This window comes from Papaver somniferum, chromosome 5 (assembly GCF_003573695.1).
Source record: "Papaver somniferum cultivar HN1 chromosome 5, ASM357369v1, whole genome shotgun sequence".
Lineage (NCBI taxonomy): Eukaryota > Viridiplantae > Streptophyta > Magnoliopsida > Ranunculales > Papaveraceae > Papaver > Papaver somniferum.
This window is the reverse complement of record NC_039362.1, coordinates 209014162-209034396: the sequence shown is the minus strand read 5'-3', so window position 1 is coordinate 209034396 and position 20235 is coordinate 209014162. Positions and strand designations below refer to the sequence as shown.

The following is a 20235-nucleotide window of genomic DNA, read 5'->3' as shown; positions in this document are numbered from 1 at the left end:
AGTAAATTGTGGGGTGTCAAGCGATTCCGACCGACGAGGCATTATATTCTGACATGGTTAGTTTCAGTCAGTCTATCTTTATGCTGACATCAAGAACTTTGTCGTGTAAACTTTGAACAAAAGAAAATAATCAATAGTCAGTCAAGAACACCGTGATCCAGACCCAATCAAGAAGATTTTGAATTTGACTGTCAAACTTTCATTTCTTCATTGTAATAATAATACTTTAAAATGAATCAATCTAGAAGTCTTATCTTCGGTATTCAATTTCAAAGCTAGCTAGAGCCTATTCATTGCAGAGTCTCTTCTCTTCATTGATCAACACATCTCTTGACTATAAATGCATGTGTACAGAAAATATAGAAAAGCTACTTCCTTTGCACATCTTTTCTCTTATTAGTCAAGAGACAAAAGAAAAACACAAGGAGTAAGAACAAAGTAAAGAACCCCCAGACTTTAGAATAAAATTTCACACCTTTAGTGAAAAAGGGGTTTGGATTTGTATTTGGAATTGGGGTTTAGGAGGAGGGTCGTTGCTGTTTTGAGGTGTGATGATGGACAGTGGTGAGGTTTACAGAGTAGCAAGTTTAAGAAGAAATAGTTCATCAATATGGAGGAATAATTCAGGTGAAGTGTTTTCTAGATCATCTAGAGATGAAGATGATGAAGAAGCATTAAAATGGGCTGCTTTAGAGAAACTACCAACTTATAATCGTATCAGAAAAGGGATTCTAAGTGGACAAGATGGTTTAGAAACTAAAGAAATTGATATTCAGAATCTTGGGTTTCAGGAGAAAAAGCAATTGATTGAGAGATTATTAAGAGTTGCGGAAGAAGATAATGAGAAGTTCTTGCTTAAACTCAAGAATCGAATTGATAGGTAAATTGTTGCTTATCACTCTGTTTTTTATTTGTTTTTGTGATTTTGGATCCATTTTTTTGAGTTTTGTTTTTTTTGGGATTTTCAGAGTTGGAATTGACATTCCAACAATTGAAGTAAGGTATGAGCATCTAACTATAGATGCAGAAGCTTATATTGGTGGCAGAGCTTTACCAACAATTCTCAACTATGCTGCGAATTATGTAGAGGTAAAAAAATAATTCTTTGCAAGTGTTTTTGATTTGTGTAGTTCTAGTTCCCTTTTTTGTATTTTGGGTTCTGAAATTTCTCATTTTGGGTTCATTTTGGCAGGGTTTTTTGAGTTTTCTACATATTCTGCCAAGTAGACAGAAACCCATTAGAATCCTTAATCATATCAGTGGAATCATCAAGCCATGCAGGTACATCAAATTTCAATCACCGACAAACCAAGATTTTTTGGGGTTTTTGGAATTATCAGTGAATAATCTGAATTTTGTTAATTTTGGATTTTGTAGACTGACACTGCTTCTAGGACCACCGAGTTCTGGGAAGACTACTCTACTCTTGGCTTTAGCTGGGAAGCTTGATAGAAATCTTAAGGTAATGAAAAGTTGTGGTTTGTTTTGGTTTCATGGGTGAGATTTGGGTTGTAAGATTGTGATTTGGTTCTCGAAAAATGAAATGGGGTTCTTTGTTACTATTTGTTAGGTGTCTGGGAAAGTGACTTATAATGGGCATGAAATGGATGAGTTTGTTCCTCAAAGAACATCAGCATATATTAGTCAATATGATCTTCATATCGGAGAAATGACTGTCAGAGAAACCTTGGCCTTTTCGGCTAGATGTCAAGGAGCTGGAACCGGTTATGGTAAGTTTTCAAGTAATGGTGGATTTTGGAATAGAGGAGTTTTTGCATCATTTGAGTTGAAGGTCTGTAACTTTTGTTGAAATTTGCAGATATGTTGACTGAACTATCAAGAAGAGAAAAAGCAGCAAATATCAAACCTGATCCTGATATTGATGTCTACATGAAGGTGAGTGATTCTTCGCCTGTTGTGGAGTTATTTGACAGTGCTGGAAGGTGAACATTTTCTTGTATGGTAAGCTTAATGTACTTCATGAAACAGTCAGCAGCACTGGAAGGGCAAGAAGCAAGTGTAGTCACAGATTACATTTTAAAGGTATATCACTGCGAAACCATCATGGTTATTAAGGAACGAGATCTATTTACGCAAAGTTCTTATTTATTTATAAATCTAACATTTGTGATCGAAAACGTTAGATTTTGGGGCTGGAAATTTGTGCTGATACCATGTTGGGTGATGAAATGGTGAGGGGTGTCTCTGGTGGCCAAAAGAAGCGTGTTACAACAGGTAGAAAAACTCATATGATCATCCAAGTCCGAAATGGACATCTAGTATTTGTAACAAACTAACAGTAGATTGATTATAACTTGAAAACAAATTCTAAATTCAATTCTTTATTGTAGGGGAAATGCTGGTTGGACCTGCAAGGGCATTGTTCATGGACGAGATATCTACTGGTCTAGACAGTTCAACGACATTTCAGATTGTGAATTCAATTAGGCAAACCATCCATATTATGAATGGAACTGCTGTGATCTCTCTTCTTCAGCCAGCACCAGAAACATATGATCTGTTCGATGACATTATTCTAATCTCGGATCAGCAGATTGTTTACCAGGGTCCCCGTGAAAATGTTCTTGATTTTTTTGAATCTATGGGCTTCAAATGTCCAGAGAGGAAAGGAGTTGCAGATTTCTTGCAAGAAGTAAATTTCTTCCTTTTCTTTCCGTTACGTCTATAATCTTGTGTTTCTTGTCAAACCTAATATATGGGCTTCAAATCTTGTAGGTGACATCTAAAAAAGATCAGAGACAGTACTGGGCGCGTAAAGATGAGCCTTATAATTTTATTCCAGTGAAAGATTTTGCTGAGGCTTTCCAGTTGTTTCAAGTTGGTCGACAATTAGGCGACGAATTAGCCAATCCTTTCAACAGAGCAAAGAGCCACCCGGCTTCCTTAACAACACAGAGATACGGAATTAGCAAGAAGGAACTTCTGAAAGCTTGTACTGCAAGAGAGTATTTATTGATGAAGAGAAATTCATTCGTTTATATCTTCAAATTGTTTCAAGTGAGTTACTAACTAGTTCCACGAGCATTTTCTTCTTAAGTTGAAAGCTTGTGATTATCAGTTTTAACATTGTTATATTTCTGTTCTCAGCTTCTAATAACAGCTGTAATAGGAATGACACTCTTCTTGCGTACTGAATTGAACAAAGACACCATTAATGATGGTGGGGTTTATCTGGGAGCGCTGTTTTTTGGTCTGACAGTGATTTTGTTTAACGGATTTTCGGAGCTTGCAATGACTGTTGTAAAGCTTCCTGTCTTTTACAAGCAAAGAGACCTACTTTTCTTTCCAGCATGGGCTTATGCTATTCCTACATGGATCCTCAAAATTCCTGTGACAATTGCAGAAGTTTTTGTGTGGGTCTTTGTCACTTACTATGTAATTGGATTCGACCCAAACGTTGAAAGGTAAAGAACTCCAACAGTGATCCTAGACTCTTATTTGTTACAATTTGGTCTTTGAAGTTGTGTTTGAAATTTTGTAGTCCTAACAATGAAACTAAATTTTTGTTCTGCAGGCTGTTTAGACAGTTCTTTCTGCTCCTATTTCTTCACCAGGTGGCTTCAGGACTGTTCAGAACGGTTGCAGGACTTGGGAGAAACATGGTTGTTGCAAATACAGTTGCCTCATTTGTGTTAGTCATTCTTTTGGCTTTCAGTGGTTTCATTTTGTCACGAGGTAATCTTACTCGAGCTGGAAACTTGATTTTGGCTATACTATACAGCCTTCTGTTTCTACTTTTGAATTTTGATTATATCTGATCTTGTTCTGTTTGCTCCAGTAAATGTAAAAAAATGGTGGATATGGGGATATTGGATATCTCCATTGATGTATGGAATGAATGGACTTGCAGTTAACGAGTTTCTTGGGCATAGTTGGGACAAGGTATGTGTTCAGCTCACTAATAGAAGACAAAATGGACTCTAAAAGTTGGACCGGAATAAGATCAGCTAAGATTTTGTTTTTCTTTTCATTTGCAGACTCTTCCCGGTGTTCCCGGTGTTGCAGAGAGACTGGGAACTGCTGTTTTGAGATCACGTGGATTCTACACAGGACCATATTGGTACTGGATTGGAGTAGGGGCGTTGTTTGGATATGTTCTCTTATTAAACGTGTTTTTCACTCTGGCACTTACTTATCTAAGCCGTAAGTATATTGCTTCATTTTTCCATTTTTCATCTAGTCTTTCAAACTGGGGGGCATTGTATAATGTTTTGCCAACTGTATGCAGCATTTGCACAGGTTCAGGCTGTAGCTGAAGATCCACAATCTGAACAAACAGGAGAAGAGATGGGCTCATTATCTAGGAAAAAGAGCTCAACGAGCCGTCGAAGTAGAGGTACTTTATTTGTAAAGATTTTTTAGTTTTAGTAAATTTATGCTCTGGAGTTTAGAGGTTCAACTGAATGAATATAATAAAAATGCAGAAAGGGGTGAAGAGATAAAGAGAAGTATGTCATCAAATGTATCTGATGATGCTAATCCGAACAGAAAACGTGGAATGGTACTTCCATTTCAACCTCATTCTATCACTTTTGACGACATTACATATGCGGTCGACATGCCAGCGGTAAATATTAAACTTCAAAAACATTTAATTTGGTAAAGAGTTTAAGAGATTATGTCTTAGCAAATTACAGTTCTATTACTCAGATAAAGTTTGGTAATTTATAAATATTTATCAAACTTTTTTCTCAGGAAATGAAAGCTCAAGGAGTCACCGAAGATAGGTTGGAGCTCCTTAAGGGTGTCAGTGGAGCTTTCAGGCCCGGAGTTCTTACAGCTTTGATGGGTGTTAGTGGTGCTGGTAAGACTACTCTTATGGATGTCTTGGCAGGACGAAAAACTGGTGGATATATTGAAGGAAGCATCACAATATCTGGCTATCCAAAGAAACAAGAAACATTTGCTCGTATTTCTGGATACTGTGAACAGAACGATATTCATTCTCCATTTGTGACAGTCTATGAGTCAATTACGTATTCTGCTTGGCTTCGGTTACCTAATGATGTTGATCCTGCGACAAGAAAGGTTAGTCAATTTGAATCTGAGAGATAAATCAATGGTGAATAAGTAGAGGGGTAGAAGACATAGCAGGTTTTCAATGCTCTCTGCGGTTTGCTTGGGAACAAGCTAACAGGAAAAACTAATTATGTTTGCAGATGTTCGTTGAAGAAGTTATGGAGCTGGTAGAACTGACTCCGTTGCGGGGAGCATTGGTTGGGCTGCCCGGTGTGAATGGTCTCTCAACTGAGCAGAGGAAGAGGTTAACCATTGCAGTTGAGCTTGTTGCAAACCCATCTATAATATTTATGGATGAACCAACATCTGGGCTTGATGCGAGGGCAGCAGCCATTGTGATGAGAGCAGTGAGGAACACTGTTGATACAGGAAGAACTGTGGTGTGCACCATTCACCAACCCAGTATTGACATATTCGAAGCCTTTGATGAGGTAAGTCAGACAGAAAGATGTATGAATTGTAACAGTACTACAAACACCGTCATAACATGCTAAAAAGATTAATTGGTGTCACAGCTGTTCCTAATGAAGCGAGGAGGGGAGGAAATATACGTTGGTCCATTGGGTCGCCATTCTTGCCATCTGATCAGTTACTTTGAGGTGAAGCTATGCTAAACGATCAAAACAAAAAATGAAATTGTTCTACTCTCATAGACCTTCCTATACTATATAAACAATCACTGATAAGACTGTATTGCATCTCATCCAGGGAATCGAAGGGGTCAGTAAAATTAAAGATAGGTATAATCCAGCAACGTGGATGTTGGAGGTAACTTCGGCTGGACAAGAAAGTGGCCTAGGTGTTAACTTCACCGAATTATACCAAAACTCAGAACTTTATAGGTAAGCTTACTTTCTTCGCTTGACTGAAAATGTCTAAAATGAAGCTGAAATGTATTCGCTCTAAATCTTACTAATGATCTACGGTAACTATTTTTAGGAGGAACAAACAGCTCATCAAGGATCTAAGTGTCCCTCCTCCTGGTACAAATGACCTTTTTTTCCCAACTCAGTACTCAAGATCCTTCTTCAGTCAATGCTCAGCTTGCCTGTGGAAACAATATTGGTCATACTGGAGAAATCCTCAATACAATGCAGTGAGATTCTTCTTCACAACCGTTATCGGCTTAATGTTCGGTACAATTTTCTGGGGTCTTGGGACCAAGACGTAAGTCATTTTTTTTAAATATGAACGCCACCCACTCTATGCGGTTTTTATTTTTGTCTCCTTATTACCATCATTTCAAAATTGCAGGGATAGGACACAAGATCTATTTAATGCTATGGGTTCTATGTATGCTGCTGTTCTCTTTCTCGGTGTGCAAAATACTTCCTCAGTGCAGCCACTAGTTGCTGTTGAACGAACAGTCTTTTACAGAGAAAGAGCAGCTGGAATGTATTCTGCCTTGCCTTATGCCTTTGGACAGGTAACTACTGATTTGCTATTCGGAAAATTTACCAAAAGTTTCATATTGGTTCTGTTCTTTTAAACTTTAATGTTGCAAAGGTTTGTTGGAAAGATTTATTGTTTAATTCTCTATTGAATTCCCTTCTTATTTATGTGCAGATTGTAATTGAGATCCCGTATGTCCTTATTCAGTCAGTGATTTATTCGCTTCTTGTGTATTCCATGATTGGTTTTGAATGGACAACTGAGAAATACTTTTGGTATTTATTCTTCACGTTCTTCTCAATGTTATACTTCACATACTATGGGATGATGACCGTGGCTATAACTCCTAACCATAACATTGCCGCAATTATTGGTTCTGCTTTCTACGGTTTATGGAATCTGTTCTCTGGTTTCGTTATCCCAAGACCGGTATGTTGCAGCTTATATACATTCGTTGAAGCATCAGCTTTTTATTTGACAATTGAAGAGTTTGAGTAACTAATGTCTTATTATTGTATTGTTGCAGAGAATGGCTATTTGGTGGAGATGGTATTACTGGGCATGCCCCGTCGCTTGGTCATTATACGGACTAGTCGTTACACAGTTCGGAGACATACAAACCCCGCTTGAAACACAAGAAACTGTAGAACAATTTTTAAATAGTTACTTTGGATTTAAAAATAGCTTCCTACCGGTGGTTGCAGTTGTTATTGTTGGTATCAATGTGTTCTTCGCTTTTGTCTTCGCCTTCGCCATCAGAACACTTAACTTCCAGAAAAGATAGTAAGAAGATAAAGGTTCTCCGAATCAGGACTAGAAGCATTAATGTAGATTCCGAAGACAGATACACTACTTTAGAATCATATAACATAGGTTGGTGCAGAGCGCAGTTATGGATTTGTAATATGGTTTCGGTTTCTTTCTTTCTGTATTGTTTGTGGTATATATTATGTAACACGAACTGAATTGTATCTATGTAATGTTCACAATATCATCAGATGTTGATTTTTTTGTATACAGTAGTAAGTTGTTTTCCATCTCTGCAAGTGAAAGTTTTTACATTTCCCTTCCAGAATCCAGTCTGTCCAGTGTTGCTGATGCCAATTACGCTTCTATTGAAGTCACTAGTCAGCCTGAAAGTTACTGCTTCTCTTGCAGAATCACTTCTCTCACAATTCTCATCTAAACATTATCAGAAAAGGCGAAACAAAGACTATATAAAATTTTGAACACCAGGACTATTCCATTTCCACATAGCTCAAGAAAGTGAAAATCTTTAAACAATTATTCGTAATATCTAAAAATGAGCAACTCTGAACAAATACTTAATTCAAGACAGTAAAACTCTTCTCAGAGCAATTACAGAGAAGAAAAAACGCTGGAATTTCTGTACACCCAACTCTATTCAAGATCAGCACCTTCGATTGTACTCTTCAGCATATCGTCCATTCAATCGCTCGACCTACAACATATTTTAAACAGTGATTACCAATGAAGCTCATTTCTACAGGTTTTTGATACCTACATTTCTTAATTCTACCTAAGGTCTAATAAACATGAGAATGAAATCAATGATCGAGGGTTTATTTACCTGATTTTCTTGAGAAGGATGGAGTTCAGTTTGCGAGCTAAATCTTGTGATTTAAGTCTGCGATCGAGATTCTTTCTAGCTAATACTTTCTTCTCTGAGTTCTTAATGTGAGTAGTTTGCTGACCTTGACGCTTTAGCAATCTCTCCATCCCAGTTGATGTCAGTTTTCTCTGCATAATCTGTAAAGCTTGTTCTACATTTCCACCTCTTACTCTAACTTTGATTCCTCTCCATTGCTGTAACGAACTCAACAATGGACTTGGATTGTTTCCACCAAAATTAAGGTTCCTGAAGATATTACATACATTCTTTGCTACTGAATTCATTTCTACATTAATCTTCTATTTCCTCGTCAGGAGCTTGATTATGCCTGTTTTAGACGGAGAAAATTGTAAACAAAATTCTCAGCAAGTTACAAAACAAGAAGATAACAAACTAAATCACAATAACCAAAGAAAACTAAAATGCTTAAGCAAACAGCGCCAACCAAGAAATCAGATCAGGACTTAGCAAGTAATATCAACACGAAACAAGGGTACCACCGTATCAGAATCAAAGAGAAAAAGTATCTCAGAATCAAAGAGAAAAAGTATCAGTAGTCACAAATTTGTCAAAACACCACTACTTTAAAGACACTCTAACGAATGTAATCTGAGATGTAAAAGACAATATGTTACACGAATACAAACTGGCTCACACTTTGAAGAACTAAGAGATCATCTCTAATCCTAAACAACCCCCACCACCACCACCACCACACCGCATTATACAAAAAATTGTCAAAACACTTCTATTTTAAGAAAACTGTAAAGAATGTAAACTGAGGTATAACAGAATTACTACTCCGTATACAAATTAGCTGACACTTTGAAGAGTTCAGAGATTATCACTAGTTCCAAACAATACCCCAAACCCCAACATACACAGAAGTCTCTGAATCTGGAGTCTAAAGACAGCAAAGACAATCAAGTTTTTGTTTTCCTATAGTGTTGTTTTAGCATTAAGACATGGTAAGTTCAATGATGACATTAAGAGGGACTTCCTAACAAACACAGATTATACCACTGACATTTAAATTATCAAACATACAGGCGTATTGATATATGTTTGAACTATGAGCAATCAATTTCCAACTCCAATATCATAACAATGCTCCAATTTGGCTAAGACAGTCTAGCATAGTTGAGGTGTTTCCTTTCAGAGTTATCAAAACTAGCCATTTGTACAACAGAGAACCAAAACTGTAGCCATTAGAATCTGATTCCCCGCTTTACCATGGCTTTACAACATATATTTCAGCATTAAGACACAACAACAAAAACAGCACCAATGTCATTCAGAGATTTTCTTTAACTTCACCGTACAAAACAAAGTCCCCTTAGCTGAATGTCATCTTACACAAACTAAATTACATGAATCGATCTATAAACAAACACCCAGATTAAATCTACAATGAAAATCAACGAAATTTACTAAAATCGATCTGTGATTAGATTCAGATTCTGAGTTAAAAAATTGAAAATCAATGAAAACCCCCAAAAAGATACGGAAAATCAGTATCTAGTAATGGAGGAAAACTGAGAAAGAAGAATACCTTGAAGAGTGAGTAGAGAGAAATCGAAGGAGAAGCTCACAAATTGCGTTTCAGAAATGTGAGGGTTTAAGGGGTCAGTACTCACACGTGTGGCTATATTCTTATTTTATTTTTTATTTTTTGACAAACCTCAAGAAACGCCGATAATTTGTTTGGATATCAGAAGCAGAAGTGCTTCTGTTTTTCAGCAAATAGAAGTCAGAAACGGAAGTCTGTGAAATGTTTTTACTTCACAAAAAAGTTGGTTTTTTTGTCTCTAAAAATCATACTGAAATCATGCATCCAAACTAACTTCTGACTTTTCTGCTTCCAGAAATCAAAAAGTAACTTTTGGAGTGGTATCCAAACATGCATGCGTCAACATTAGGCAGAAGCCAGATTTGAGATCTACACCAGAACACACACTTACTGTGTACCTTAGCTCATTCAGCTAAAGTGTGAGCAACAACATTACAAGTTTTAAGAACAAAAGAAAAATTACATGTCACTAGGCTAGAGCTAAAAAGGGAAATATCTTTACAAAGAGCGTTCGTCCGTTAGTTGCCCTCAAAGTTTCTTGTTGAAAATTGGTCGACTAGTTCCTTTGCATCACTTTCCGCAATGACAAGAATGAGCTGTAACTCCACTACCTTCTTCAGAACTGCCTAAATTGTACGGATCTCTGCTTCATCAGGAAAATAAAATTCAAAGGTAATAGGAGCACAAAAGGAAATTTTATTGGAGGAGTCTCTCATTACACACCCTGCACCATAATCCACAGTGATATCATCAGAAACTCAATCAGTGTTACATTTAATCCAGCCTGGAGGAAGAGGCATCCATTTTACGGAACTAAAGACATTCAGGAAATCTCTGTGAGGGAAAGTAGGGGTACTTTTAACAAGCATGGATCTGGCTCTACCAATAACAACACCATGGTTTTTCTTTTTCATATCGGTGATAAGACTATTCCTACTACTCCAGATAGATCGTATGATACAAATATACTCTTCGATTCTTCAGACAAAGCAGAACTAGGGGTTAACAAGAGAGTTAATCATGAAAAGAGGAGTAAAAAAAAAAGTAGGCAAACAAATGGGAGAAGAGGTCCAAATAGAACTAGAAAAAAGGCATAGAACCAAAGCATGCATAACAGATTCATTAGAAAACAAACATCTAGGGAAAATAACAGTGTCAATAGTCTGAAGAAAAGTTTTATGCACTTCCAAAGGTTGTTATTTGAGGAAGGTCTAGGACCACTGAGACTCAAATAGGCATATTTATAACTAAATATGTTATTATTTGAAAGCTGTGAAGTCCTCCTATCATGAGTGCACAGCTGGCTTTAGGTTAGTCTTAACCTAGTCGACTATAGTCAACGTTACTTGTAATTACCAAAGCCTAAGTTGGATAAATGTTAGACCAAACAATGAAACTGGACAAATCCTTTGTATCAAACACTAAATAACCCCAATTAAAAAACTAATAGATATATGATAAGCAATTTGACTCTCAATATTGGTTTTGAGAAGTTTTCTTCATTCACACGCATTTTGATCGTGTAAGTAATAAACCAAGGTAGATGATTGATAAAATTTAAAACATTATGCTAAAGGCGAAATCACGTATAATACCTCTGAATAAAAAGGGTTATGTCGACGATGATAGGTGGATTTGAGAATTGGTTTCTTTCCATTCTGACAGGTGTACCTAACATGGCATTTCCATGACTAAACAATATGTCTTTCTGGTTGCTGACACCACGTCTCTGGCTCCTATTAAGCTCAGTTTAGTCGAAGTATTGGTTTATCCTCCCATATGTGGTATTATCAGTCATTTTGGAGGAGCAGTTGATTCAGCAATTTCTAGTCTTCATTTATCTGGTATTTCATCGATTTTAGGTTCTATAAATTTTATAACCACTATCTTCAACATGCGTGGACCTGGAATGAGTATGCATAGATTACCCTTCTTTGTGTGGTAGGTTCTAGTGACAGCCTTTCTCCTTTTATTATCCCTCCCGGTACTGGCAGGTGCAATTACGAAATATACTAACTTATGTTTTAATTTACGCGCTCCCTGAAAATCGAGGTACACATTCGTCTCTTTGTCATCAGTCACTCATTTACTATAGTATTTAATTATTATTTTCATTTTAAGTTCACATATGCATTGGAAATATGAGAGATGATAACAACTTAATGTTTTTTGAAAATTGTTAAAAAAAACTCGTAAAATAAAACAAGGCTGGTGTTATCCCACACGATAGAGCACCACAAAACTATAAGCTAGTATAGAGTTAGCCGTCAGAATTACATGATTTTATTATCTGGTTTATACTACAGCTGCTAAGGCAAAGTATAATTATTACGAAGTCCTTCTAATTTATCAACTTAAAATGAAAATATTATTTCCTAGGACATCTATCTCTTTCTAAGGTTTCTAGTCAAGTTTTGTATCCTCCTCTCAAGTTTGATGTTTCCTTCATTCATTCTTTCTCCATCTCTCCTCTTGAGCTCTGTATGTATACTTCGTTTTTATTTATTTTCAAGTCAAATTTAATCAAAAGCAATTAGGTTAAATTTTGAGTGTTTGTATGTAATGGATGACAGAGTTCGAAGAACTTGTTATTTTAAAATAGAATTTGATTTCACCTATTTTTTAATGTACAGTAAGTATGATTTATTTAATCGAAATATATCGATTTACTTGAATAAAAAAAAACTATCTAACCACACTACTAAGAGCAAGTCTTATGATGGAAGAATTCCATCTTCCATGCTACCTCAGCATTTGGAATTGTTCATGAAAGCTCAATTCTTATGAGTTATGATGGAATCATAAAAATGCTAAAAGGTATTCATAATAGCATTTCTTTGGATTCCACACACCATTCCACAAAATCATGGAACATGGCTTGAAATAGGTGTACAATAATACTTCTTTAAAATAATAGCTTTGGGACCAAGAAAAATTATTATTTTAACGAGAAGAAATTTAACTTGTGCAAGCCTAATTGGGACTAACGAATTTTATTATTTTAGATACATTATTATTTTAACGAGTATTGTTTTAAGAAAGTTGTACTGCATATGGCACCAACTTGGAATCCATTAAACTTGATATTACACTTTTTCCAAGCTTTGAATAGGTTGGATTCCACCATAACACTTGCTCTAATCAACCTTGCATATCATTAGGAAAATAAGAGGATCTGTGTTGATAAAAATCTATAAGCATTGTTCATTCATTTGTTTAAATATTTTTTGAATTGTATCCTTCCATTTACCACGCAAATCAGATTTCTCCCGTCATGTATCTACATATAGCTATTTGCAGTCTCATCTATTTGTAAAACATAAAAATAAAAGAAGAAAATTTCTCGATCATCTATTAGGTTTCAAAATAGAGCACATTCCGACATCATTACATTTGATATATCAAATTTCTACGAGCCCTCAAACAATTGAGCTCTACACCTCGTTTGCGCCCAGAAGGCAGGACAAGACTAGACCACAGATATTGATCAAAAAAAAAAGTTCTCTAATTTTTCAGTCCGAACAAGTTCTCAAATAATTTTGGAGCCATTGGGGGAAGATCTTGAGGCTCTGGGGCCATGAAATTCACTATCTTTTCATGAACATGGTACCTGAAATTAGTATCATTCAGGAAACAGCATATGGTAAAGAACAAAATAAAGATTGAAAAGGACTGCTCGGACTTGATGATGATCGACATATTATGAAGAACATGAAATACTTGTATGCATTATGGAATTTAGATGGATATCAGACACAAAAGGTACTCATATTCATGAGCTCCAGTACAATGACTTCAGGCGACCAAGTTACCCTACTTGTTTGCCAAAATTTTAATAAACCAGAAATGCTGGAAGTTTCAGGAGGGTGAGAATAACTATGATGCCAAATATCACATCGGAAAGTTGATAAGAAGACAATTACCTGATCTTGCGGCACTTTGAAGCACGGCGATCGACAATCTTTCGCTTCTTGGTCTGCAATCTCTTTAAAGCATAATATGCCGATTCTGGCAGGAAGTGAAAAATAATATAATTTGTGAGTTTTATATTTAGGCCAGAGATAATCTATACTCCCTCCGTCCCACTATTAGTTGACCTAGTTTATAACTAAATTTAGTTATAAACTAGGTCAACTAATAGTGGGACGGAGGGAGTATATCTGTAAATTCATGACTATTAATGGTATCAGAATGAAGTGACATATTTTAAATATCAACCATTTTGGTAAACTCCATTTGTTTAACATACAACTAATACAGTAAATTCAGCATCATATCCACAGAAGTGAAAAATGCATCCCAAAGAAAATAAGGCCACCGGATTTAAAAATAGGTAATTTACCGGATGAGGCTGGGTTGTACGACTCCAAGAATTCCTTTAGAAGTTGCTGATAAAATTCAGAGTCATCCAAAAGTTCGGGGTCTCCATCCATGTTTGCATCCTAAGGATTGCAAAAAAGAGGATTAGAAATTGAGATTTTCTGAAACAGACTAGCTGCAATCACTAAATGTGGTCTATCAAAGAAAGAAAAGTATCGGGATGAAAAATAAATGGTGTTACTTCACAAAACAAAACAAAAAAACTATATAACCATTTTACAGTTGATTTTACAAGTTAAAACCTAAGGTAAGTTGAATACCTCTTCTTTTCCATTTTCACACACATCAGGAACCTGCATCATATCAGCCAGGTTAACCTTAGTTATATAGGAATGAAACATAAGACAAATTTCAGAAGTTGTAACATGGTATTCTACAGGTTAGAACTTCCTCTATAAGATTTTTCCTTTCACGACCAAAAATTAACAAAATAAACAAAAGTCAGAGGTAAATTATGACTTACAATTGTACCAACAGCAGATCTCCTTAGCTGCATGCTTTTAATCATTCTGCTTGGATCCCCCATGTAAGCAGCTACTTGTTCACTAATATTCTGTAATAAGAAAACAAGTAAGCCAAATAGTACAATCCGCTAACCAAGAACATGAGCAAAGAAGTAGAGGCAAACCTGATTAAACGCATGCAATCTTCCTTTAATCCCAGCCACACCAGTTCCTACTTGTGCATTTCTCTGCCATTTATCTATTGAGCTATTTCTGAAGGAAGTGAATCTGCAATAATTGAGAAGTTAAAATCTAATTTCCTAATAGATAAAGCTTATAGAAGTTACAACAATGTGGTGCAAATATATACTAGCACCCAGTATTTGTTAAGAAGAGTGTACTTCTTTCGTTATTTTTTCACTTGTTTGCTCCCTTAAGATGGTAGAAAAGCTTAAAATGATCATAAGAAGGGGAGAAACGAGACGAGCTACACCAACAGAGACGGGGCACTTAAATAAGCTCAGCATCATACAGAATTGACAAACATTTAAAACACTTTGCTAAATATAAAAATCAATTAGTCAAATTCCTTCCTTATTCTTCACTAATTATTACGAATATGTTCTTTTATTCTTTCCGGATTGAACTAAATGATGGGTTCCCTTGATCATGAAAATGGGGACATGAAATAAACTACGAGAAGGGGAGGCTATTATAATACTCAACAGCAAAGGGAACTTACAGAAGTACTCCATGTAAAAGATTCGATTATCTTTTCTCGGGATAGGTTAAACAACAGTTGTGAGGGCCCCCCTTGAATAAACAACATGCACTTTCATGTCCCAAATTTATTAAAACTAGGTAGATAAAGCTCTGTTGTTCTTAATAGTAAAGAAGAACATTACACAGGCCTCAAAACCTCACGGTCCTAAGCTTCTGTAGTCATGTCAATGGATTCTGACAAAGCTAGAATATATAGATATAAACAATCCAAATCACAGTTTTCACTACACGTCTCATACATATCAAATTCACAAGCAATAAGTACAATAGATTTGTTGGTTATGATAACATTACCCACACATCTAAAAAGTATGACAGTAAGATGCATATTTTTGCTGTTCTTTATCAATTTAAGGTGTTCAAATACTACGTGAATAATCATGAAGATGGAGATAGGTAGCACTAGAATTTTTCACCCCAATACCTCGAATGCATTTGTTGAACAGGTAGCCACTCTTCGTCAGTCCTCGCATCCGAACTCTTTGATTGTTTTGATTCCTTAGAAGAATCCTTTGTGTTTTCTTAAGTGACAGAAAAGGCAAGAGAAAGAGCAATTTAAAAAGTTGAAAGAATATTTAATTAGTAATTATCCTTCAATTATCATATATTGAACATGAAACCTAAAAACAAATAAACCAAAAGATAATGTCCTTTAAGTTGATGCCGTATGTCTAAGACTACGATAAGTTTGTAAGAATTCATAGCATACCATCTGTACTTTGAGCAACGTGCGGACTCTTCTCAAGCAAAGCCTGCCAAAGTACATATAAAAAAAGTTTTTAGATGTCCACACACTGACTAGGCTAACATAGACTCCCATTTCTACTAGTGCAGGGAGCTCTCTTCACCTTTTTATCTCCACAATCTATTCTCTTCAAATAACGACAAACAAGCACTGCCTAGCCTTCAAATAACATTGCTAGTAATAAAGAAATAAACAAGACAACTAACCTCTTGTAGTTCCAACAAACAATTTATAGTTTGCTCTGATGATGTTATCAAGTCTAAATACGCTTTATTTGTTGCTTTCTCAGAATCACAAAAAGACGATCGGAGGGGTTCCTGTTAACAATGCAACACAATTAAACTAACCAAGACGAAGAAGATAGAAGACAAAAATACCATTTCTTTTTTTCCCTAGTAGAAATTAAAGGTAATTGAGCCATATGTGGTAAATATCGTCTTCATTGCTCACCTTTGGTAATTTATTTGAACTAGAAAAAGGTTTTTGCAACAAGAACCTGAACTCAAGAGTCTTATCCCAGAGAACCTTCAAAACAGACGGAAAATTATCAGAATGATGCAGTGCAAGAAACAGAACAAACATAGCGAATTACAAACCAATGCATTAGTGAATGTAAGAAAATGAGAGTACTGGAAAAAGTTACAGACACAAGATAGAAGCAAGGAACAAGAAGGTATAAACAGATCTCAAAGCTAAGCTGCACAAAAGAATAAGAATTGGTGGGATAAACAATACATCTATAATCTTCGGATTGGAAGAAGATGCTTGCTAATAACTGTGAATAATCGTACTAATACCTTTTGGTTCTTTACGGCTTGACCTTTCAGAATATCTTCATTCTTGTGATGCTTTAGATTCTTCATAATATCTCTATATGAGTGGAAACAGAAAACATAAAATGGAGACACAAAAGTAAATACATTCTCTAAAATAGTTAAAAGCGACTGCATGAGTAACTAACATCACAAGCTACACTCAAAGATGCAAAAGACCTAGTAATATCTTATTTACCACTACTAAGAAGAAAATATCTCTCAACATCCAGAGAAGGAGAGAAAACTGAGATATTAGCAGTGTGGAGTGTACTCGCGCCAATTAGTTTCATGATTTGTTCCATACTTCCATGCAATGTTACTTTTCAAATAAAGAGAAAATTGCAATTACGTAGTTGATAAGAAGACTTACTGCTGTTCTTGGCGAATATCTGAGACCATTTTCTCAAGTTCTTCCATCTCTTCATCTTTTTGTGCCTTAATTCTTTCCTCATCATCTTCTTCTTCTTCCTCCTCATCATGGTAATCTTCCTCACCCTCTTCTTGTTCTTCTTCTGAATCCTCTCCTCCTTCCTCCAAATCCTCTCCTTCCTCCGCTTCTTGTTCTTCCTCCGAATCCTCTCCTTCTTCCTCCTCTTCTTGTTCTTCTTCCATATCCTCTTCTTCTTCCTCCTCTTTGTACTACACAAAAAGTTCTAAATCAAAACCCTAACCTAAATAAACTAAAAACAAACTAACAGAAATAACACAATTACCATATCCATTTCAGGATCACTTTCTTCTTCTGAACTAGCATCAATCACACGAACTCGCCGTGATTTATTCGAAACGAACCCCATCTGGAACTTTAGAAATGAATGAACATCAAAATTACAACACACATGAAACCACACTGTTTGTCCAAATAAAAATTAAAGGTATATTTTGTTAGTAATTTAATTTTTAATTGAAACGATATAGTATAATATTGAATTTTCATTCTGTTTCACTGTAATATGTTCTTTAAAAACCTGTTTGGTATACCTGAGGAGTGAAGAGTCAAAGAGAAATAGTTATCTAAATGACTGCTAAAACTGATTTATATACATAATGTACCCTGTGCCTACTCGATTTCAATGTTTGGGCTTTATTCAAAATAAACCTATAAATCGATTTGTGTTTTAAGGGTTTCTGGGAAATTAGAAAATATTACAGATAAACAAATACAAGCATCAAGAATTAATCAGAAAAATAAAAGACAGACGGTTAACAAAAGAGAAAGAGAAGACAAGGGTGTAAGGCTTTAAGCTGTGGTTTTCTTCTTCTATGCAAAACGACTGTACGTCTAAACGGGTGAAAAAACCTAACCTGTTAGATACCCTGGTTCTGTTTCTTCGGTGTTCTGGTTCCAGTAAAGAATGTAAATTGAGATGGAAAAGACAACACGTTACACGAATATAAACTGGCTCACACTTAGAAGAAGTAAGAGTCATCTCTAAATCCAAACAATCCCCTCATCCACACACCGCATTATACACAAATTTGTCAAAACACTTAACTTTAAAAAAATTGTAAAGAATGTAAAATGATATGTACAAGAAAACTATATTATAAGCATATAAACTAGCTGACACTTTGAAGAATATAAAGACCATCCGTAGTTCCAAACAATCCCCCGAATCCCACAACATTTACAACAATCCTGAAATAACAGCATTATGCTCATCAATGAAGCCAACCAGGTTCTTGTTTTATCATAGTGTTTTTTCAGCAAGCATTAAGACATTATAAGTTCAATAAAGACATTAAGAGGTTCATCGTAACACAAGGATTAAAAAAAAATTCTACTAACTTATCAAACATATACAATCCAAGTACAATCAATGATGGCTAACCAGCAAATTATTTGGTGAGTATAGATTTGTCTCGACTATGAGCAATCAGTTTCCAACTTTAATAATCATAACAATGCTCCAATTTGGCTAAGAAGTCTGAAATAGTTGAGGCGTTTCATTTCGTGTTATCAAAACTAGCCATTTGTACAATAGAGAACCAAAACTATGGCCAGTAAAATCTGATTCCCCGCATTACCATGGGCTTAAAACATATATTTCAGCATTAAGACACAACCACAAAAACAACACAATGTCATTCAGCGATTTTCTGTAACTTCAATGTTCAAAACAAAGTCCCCTCAACAACATAATAAGCGACTCCACATCTCCTTAGCTGAATGTCTTCTTACCCAAACTAAAATACATGAATCGATCTATAAACAAACACGCAGATTAAATTTACAACTCAATCACCTAAAATCAACAAGATTCAGATTCTGAGAAAAACAATTTGAAAATCAATGAAAACCCCACAAAAAGATACGGAAAAATCAGAATAATAACATTCAATAAGTGAGAATAAACTAGTAATGGAGGAAAACTGAGAAAGAAGAATGAATACCTTGAAGAGTGAGTAGAGAGAGATCGAACGAAGAGCTCACAAATTGCGTTTCAGAATTGTGAGAGATGATAGACAGATAGAGCAAATAAGAGGAGTTAGGGTTTAAGGAAAAGGGTCAGTACCGTTTCGGCACGGGATATTTTACAGGCACGGGATATTTCACAGGGTTATAAGCTCGGGTTGTTTTTTTGGTTATACCGTAACTTTGATATAGGAATGGCCGTATGGGTATGCGTTTCCTGTTTGAATGTCCCATTTTCAGATAAAAACGTGTATTCTTGTTTGTGCTATGCATCCAAATTGCATATAATCGATGAAAAAAATTAATTAGGATTTTGAAATTTTAACAAAATAATTGAAATTGAAGAAAAAAAAATTAAAATTTTGAAATTCTCATACAATACTTTGGAAATCACGAACACAAGTGTCCTTGATAAAATTAATGGCATATCCCCCAATCGATTCCTTTCAAAGTTAATGTATAACCCAAATGGCACCAGCTATTTCAAAATTTGTTATTTGCACGTTTGACAATGCATTGTGTTAGTGTTACATTATTATATAGAGTATTGCATATTTTTGCGTGTTGGTTTAAAATGTTTTCTTTTTCATCGCTTGACATCAATGCAATCACAAATTGCATAATTAATTAACACTATTCATCAAATTGCGCTTCTATCTGATAATTATAGTACAACACAGTGCCTTAACTATTTTACTGAGTGCCTTTATCATTCCGTCAGTCACATTGTACCTGTACGGACTCCTTTTTTGTTTCTGTTGTTAGTTACAGTTGGGTTTAATGACAGCTTGTCTATTCGTCATCACTGTCAGTCTGTCATCGTTTATGTATCCATTATAAGGTCTTTCCCTGTCTTTGTTTTGTAAGTGAACTAGATTCTCTTTCAATAAACCATTTCTTCATGGTATCAGAGCCGATAGGGCTTGATAACCTTTCACTGCTTCCGCCTCTAAAACCTGTAACTTTTCTTGATTTCTTCTTTTGATTCGATATGAAATCAGTCATTACCAAAGTTCCT

At 35.5% G+C, this 20235-nt stretch overlaps 3 protein-coding genes across 7 annotated transcripts; 1 reads left to right on the top strand and 2 right to left on the bottom strand.

Annotated features, from left to right (window-relative positions):
• The first annotated feature begins 247 nt into the window (after positions 1–247).
• LOC113284482 (pleiotropic drug resistance protein 1-like) lies at positions 248–7471 on the top strand. Of its 2 annotated transcripts, XM_026533962.1 has the most exons (24): positions 250–880; positions 969–1089; positions 1193–1281; positions 1378–1462; positions 1571–1730; positions 1820–1896; positions 1990–2043; positions 2145–2235; positions 2352–2653; positions 2737–3018; positions 3109–3425; positions 3536–3696; positions 3800–3903; positions 3999–4164; positions 4250–4357; positions 4446–4588; positions 4717–5049; positions 5181–5471; positions 5556–5639; positions 5749–5882; positions 5980–6207; positions 6295–6466; positions 6607–6861; positions 6959–7471. In XM_026533962.1, exons 1-24 carry the CDS (start codon positions 552–554, stop codon positions 7214–7216), a joined length of 4344 nt encoding a protein of 1447 aa, XP_026389747.1. In that variant the 5' UTR covers positions 250–551; the 3' UTR covers positions 7217–7471. The 2 variants fall into 2 exon arrangements, with proteins under 2 accessions (XP_026389748.1, XP_026389747.1); XM_026533963.1 differs by having other exon boundaries at positions 248–880; positions 1193–1462.
• Positions 7472–7646: 175 nt separating this feature from the next.
• On the bottom strand, positions 7647–9686 carry LOC113284481. The gene is made up of 3 exons (XM_026533961.1): positions 9618–9686; positions 8024–8393; positions 7647–7894 (listed from the first exon to the last, which is right to left on the bottom strand). The coding sequence occupies exons 2-3, from the start codon at positions 8347–8349 to the stop codon at positions 7882–7884; spliced, it is 339 nt and encodes a 112-aa protein (XP_026389746.1). The 5' UTR covers positions 8350–8393; positions 9618–9686; the 3' UTR covers positions 7647–7881.
• Positions 9687–12850: 3164 nt separating this feature from the next.
• LOC113284480 (putative uncharacterized protein DDB_G0270496) lies at positions 12851–19324 on the bottom strand. Of its 4 annotated transcripts, XM_026533960.1 has the most exons (15): positions 19196–19227; positions 18107–18140; positions 17515–17598; positions 17172–17440; positions 16784–16856; positions 16437–16511; positions 16193–16303; positions 15951–15993; positions 15666–15762; positions 14644–14746; positions 14479–14568; positions 14276–14308; positions 13978–14077; positions 13559–13643; positions 12851–13245 (listed from the first exon to the last, which is right to left on the bottom strand). In XM_026533960.1, exons 3-15 carry the CDS (start codon positions 17596–17598, stop codon positions 13140–13142), a joined length of 1269 nt encoding a protein of 422 aa, XP_026389745.1. In that variant the 5' UTR covers positions 18107–18140; positions 19196–19227; the 3' UTR covers positions 12851–13139. The 4 variants fall into 4 exon arrangements, with proteins under 4 accessions (XP_026389745.1, XP_026389742.1, XP_026389743.1 ...); XM_026533957.1 differs by lacking the exon at positions 18107–18140 and having other exon boundaries at positions 17515–17604; positions 19196–19324; XM_026533958.1 differs by lacking the exon at positions 18107–18140 and having other exon boundaries at positions 19196–19256.
• Between the last annotated feature and the right edge of the window lie 911 nt (positions 19325–20235).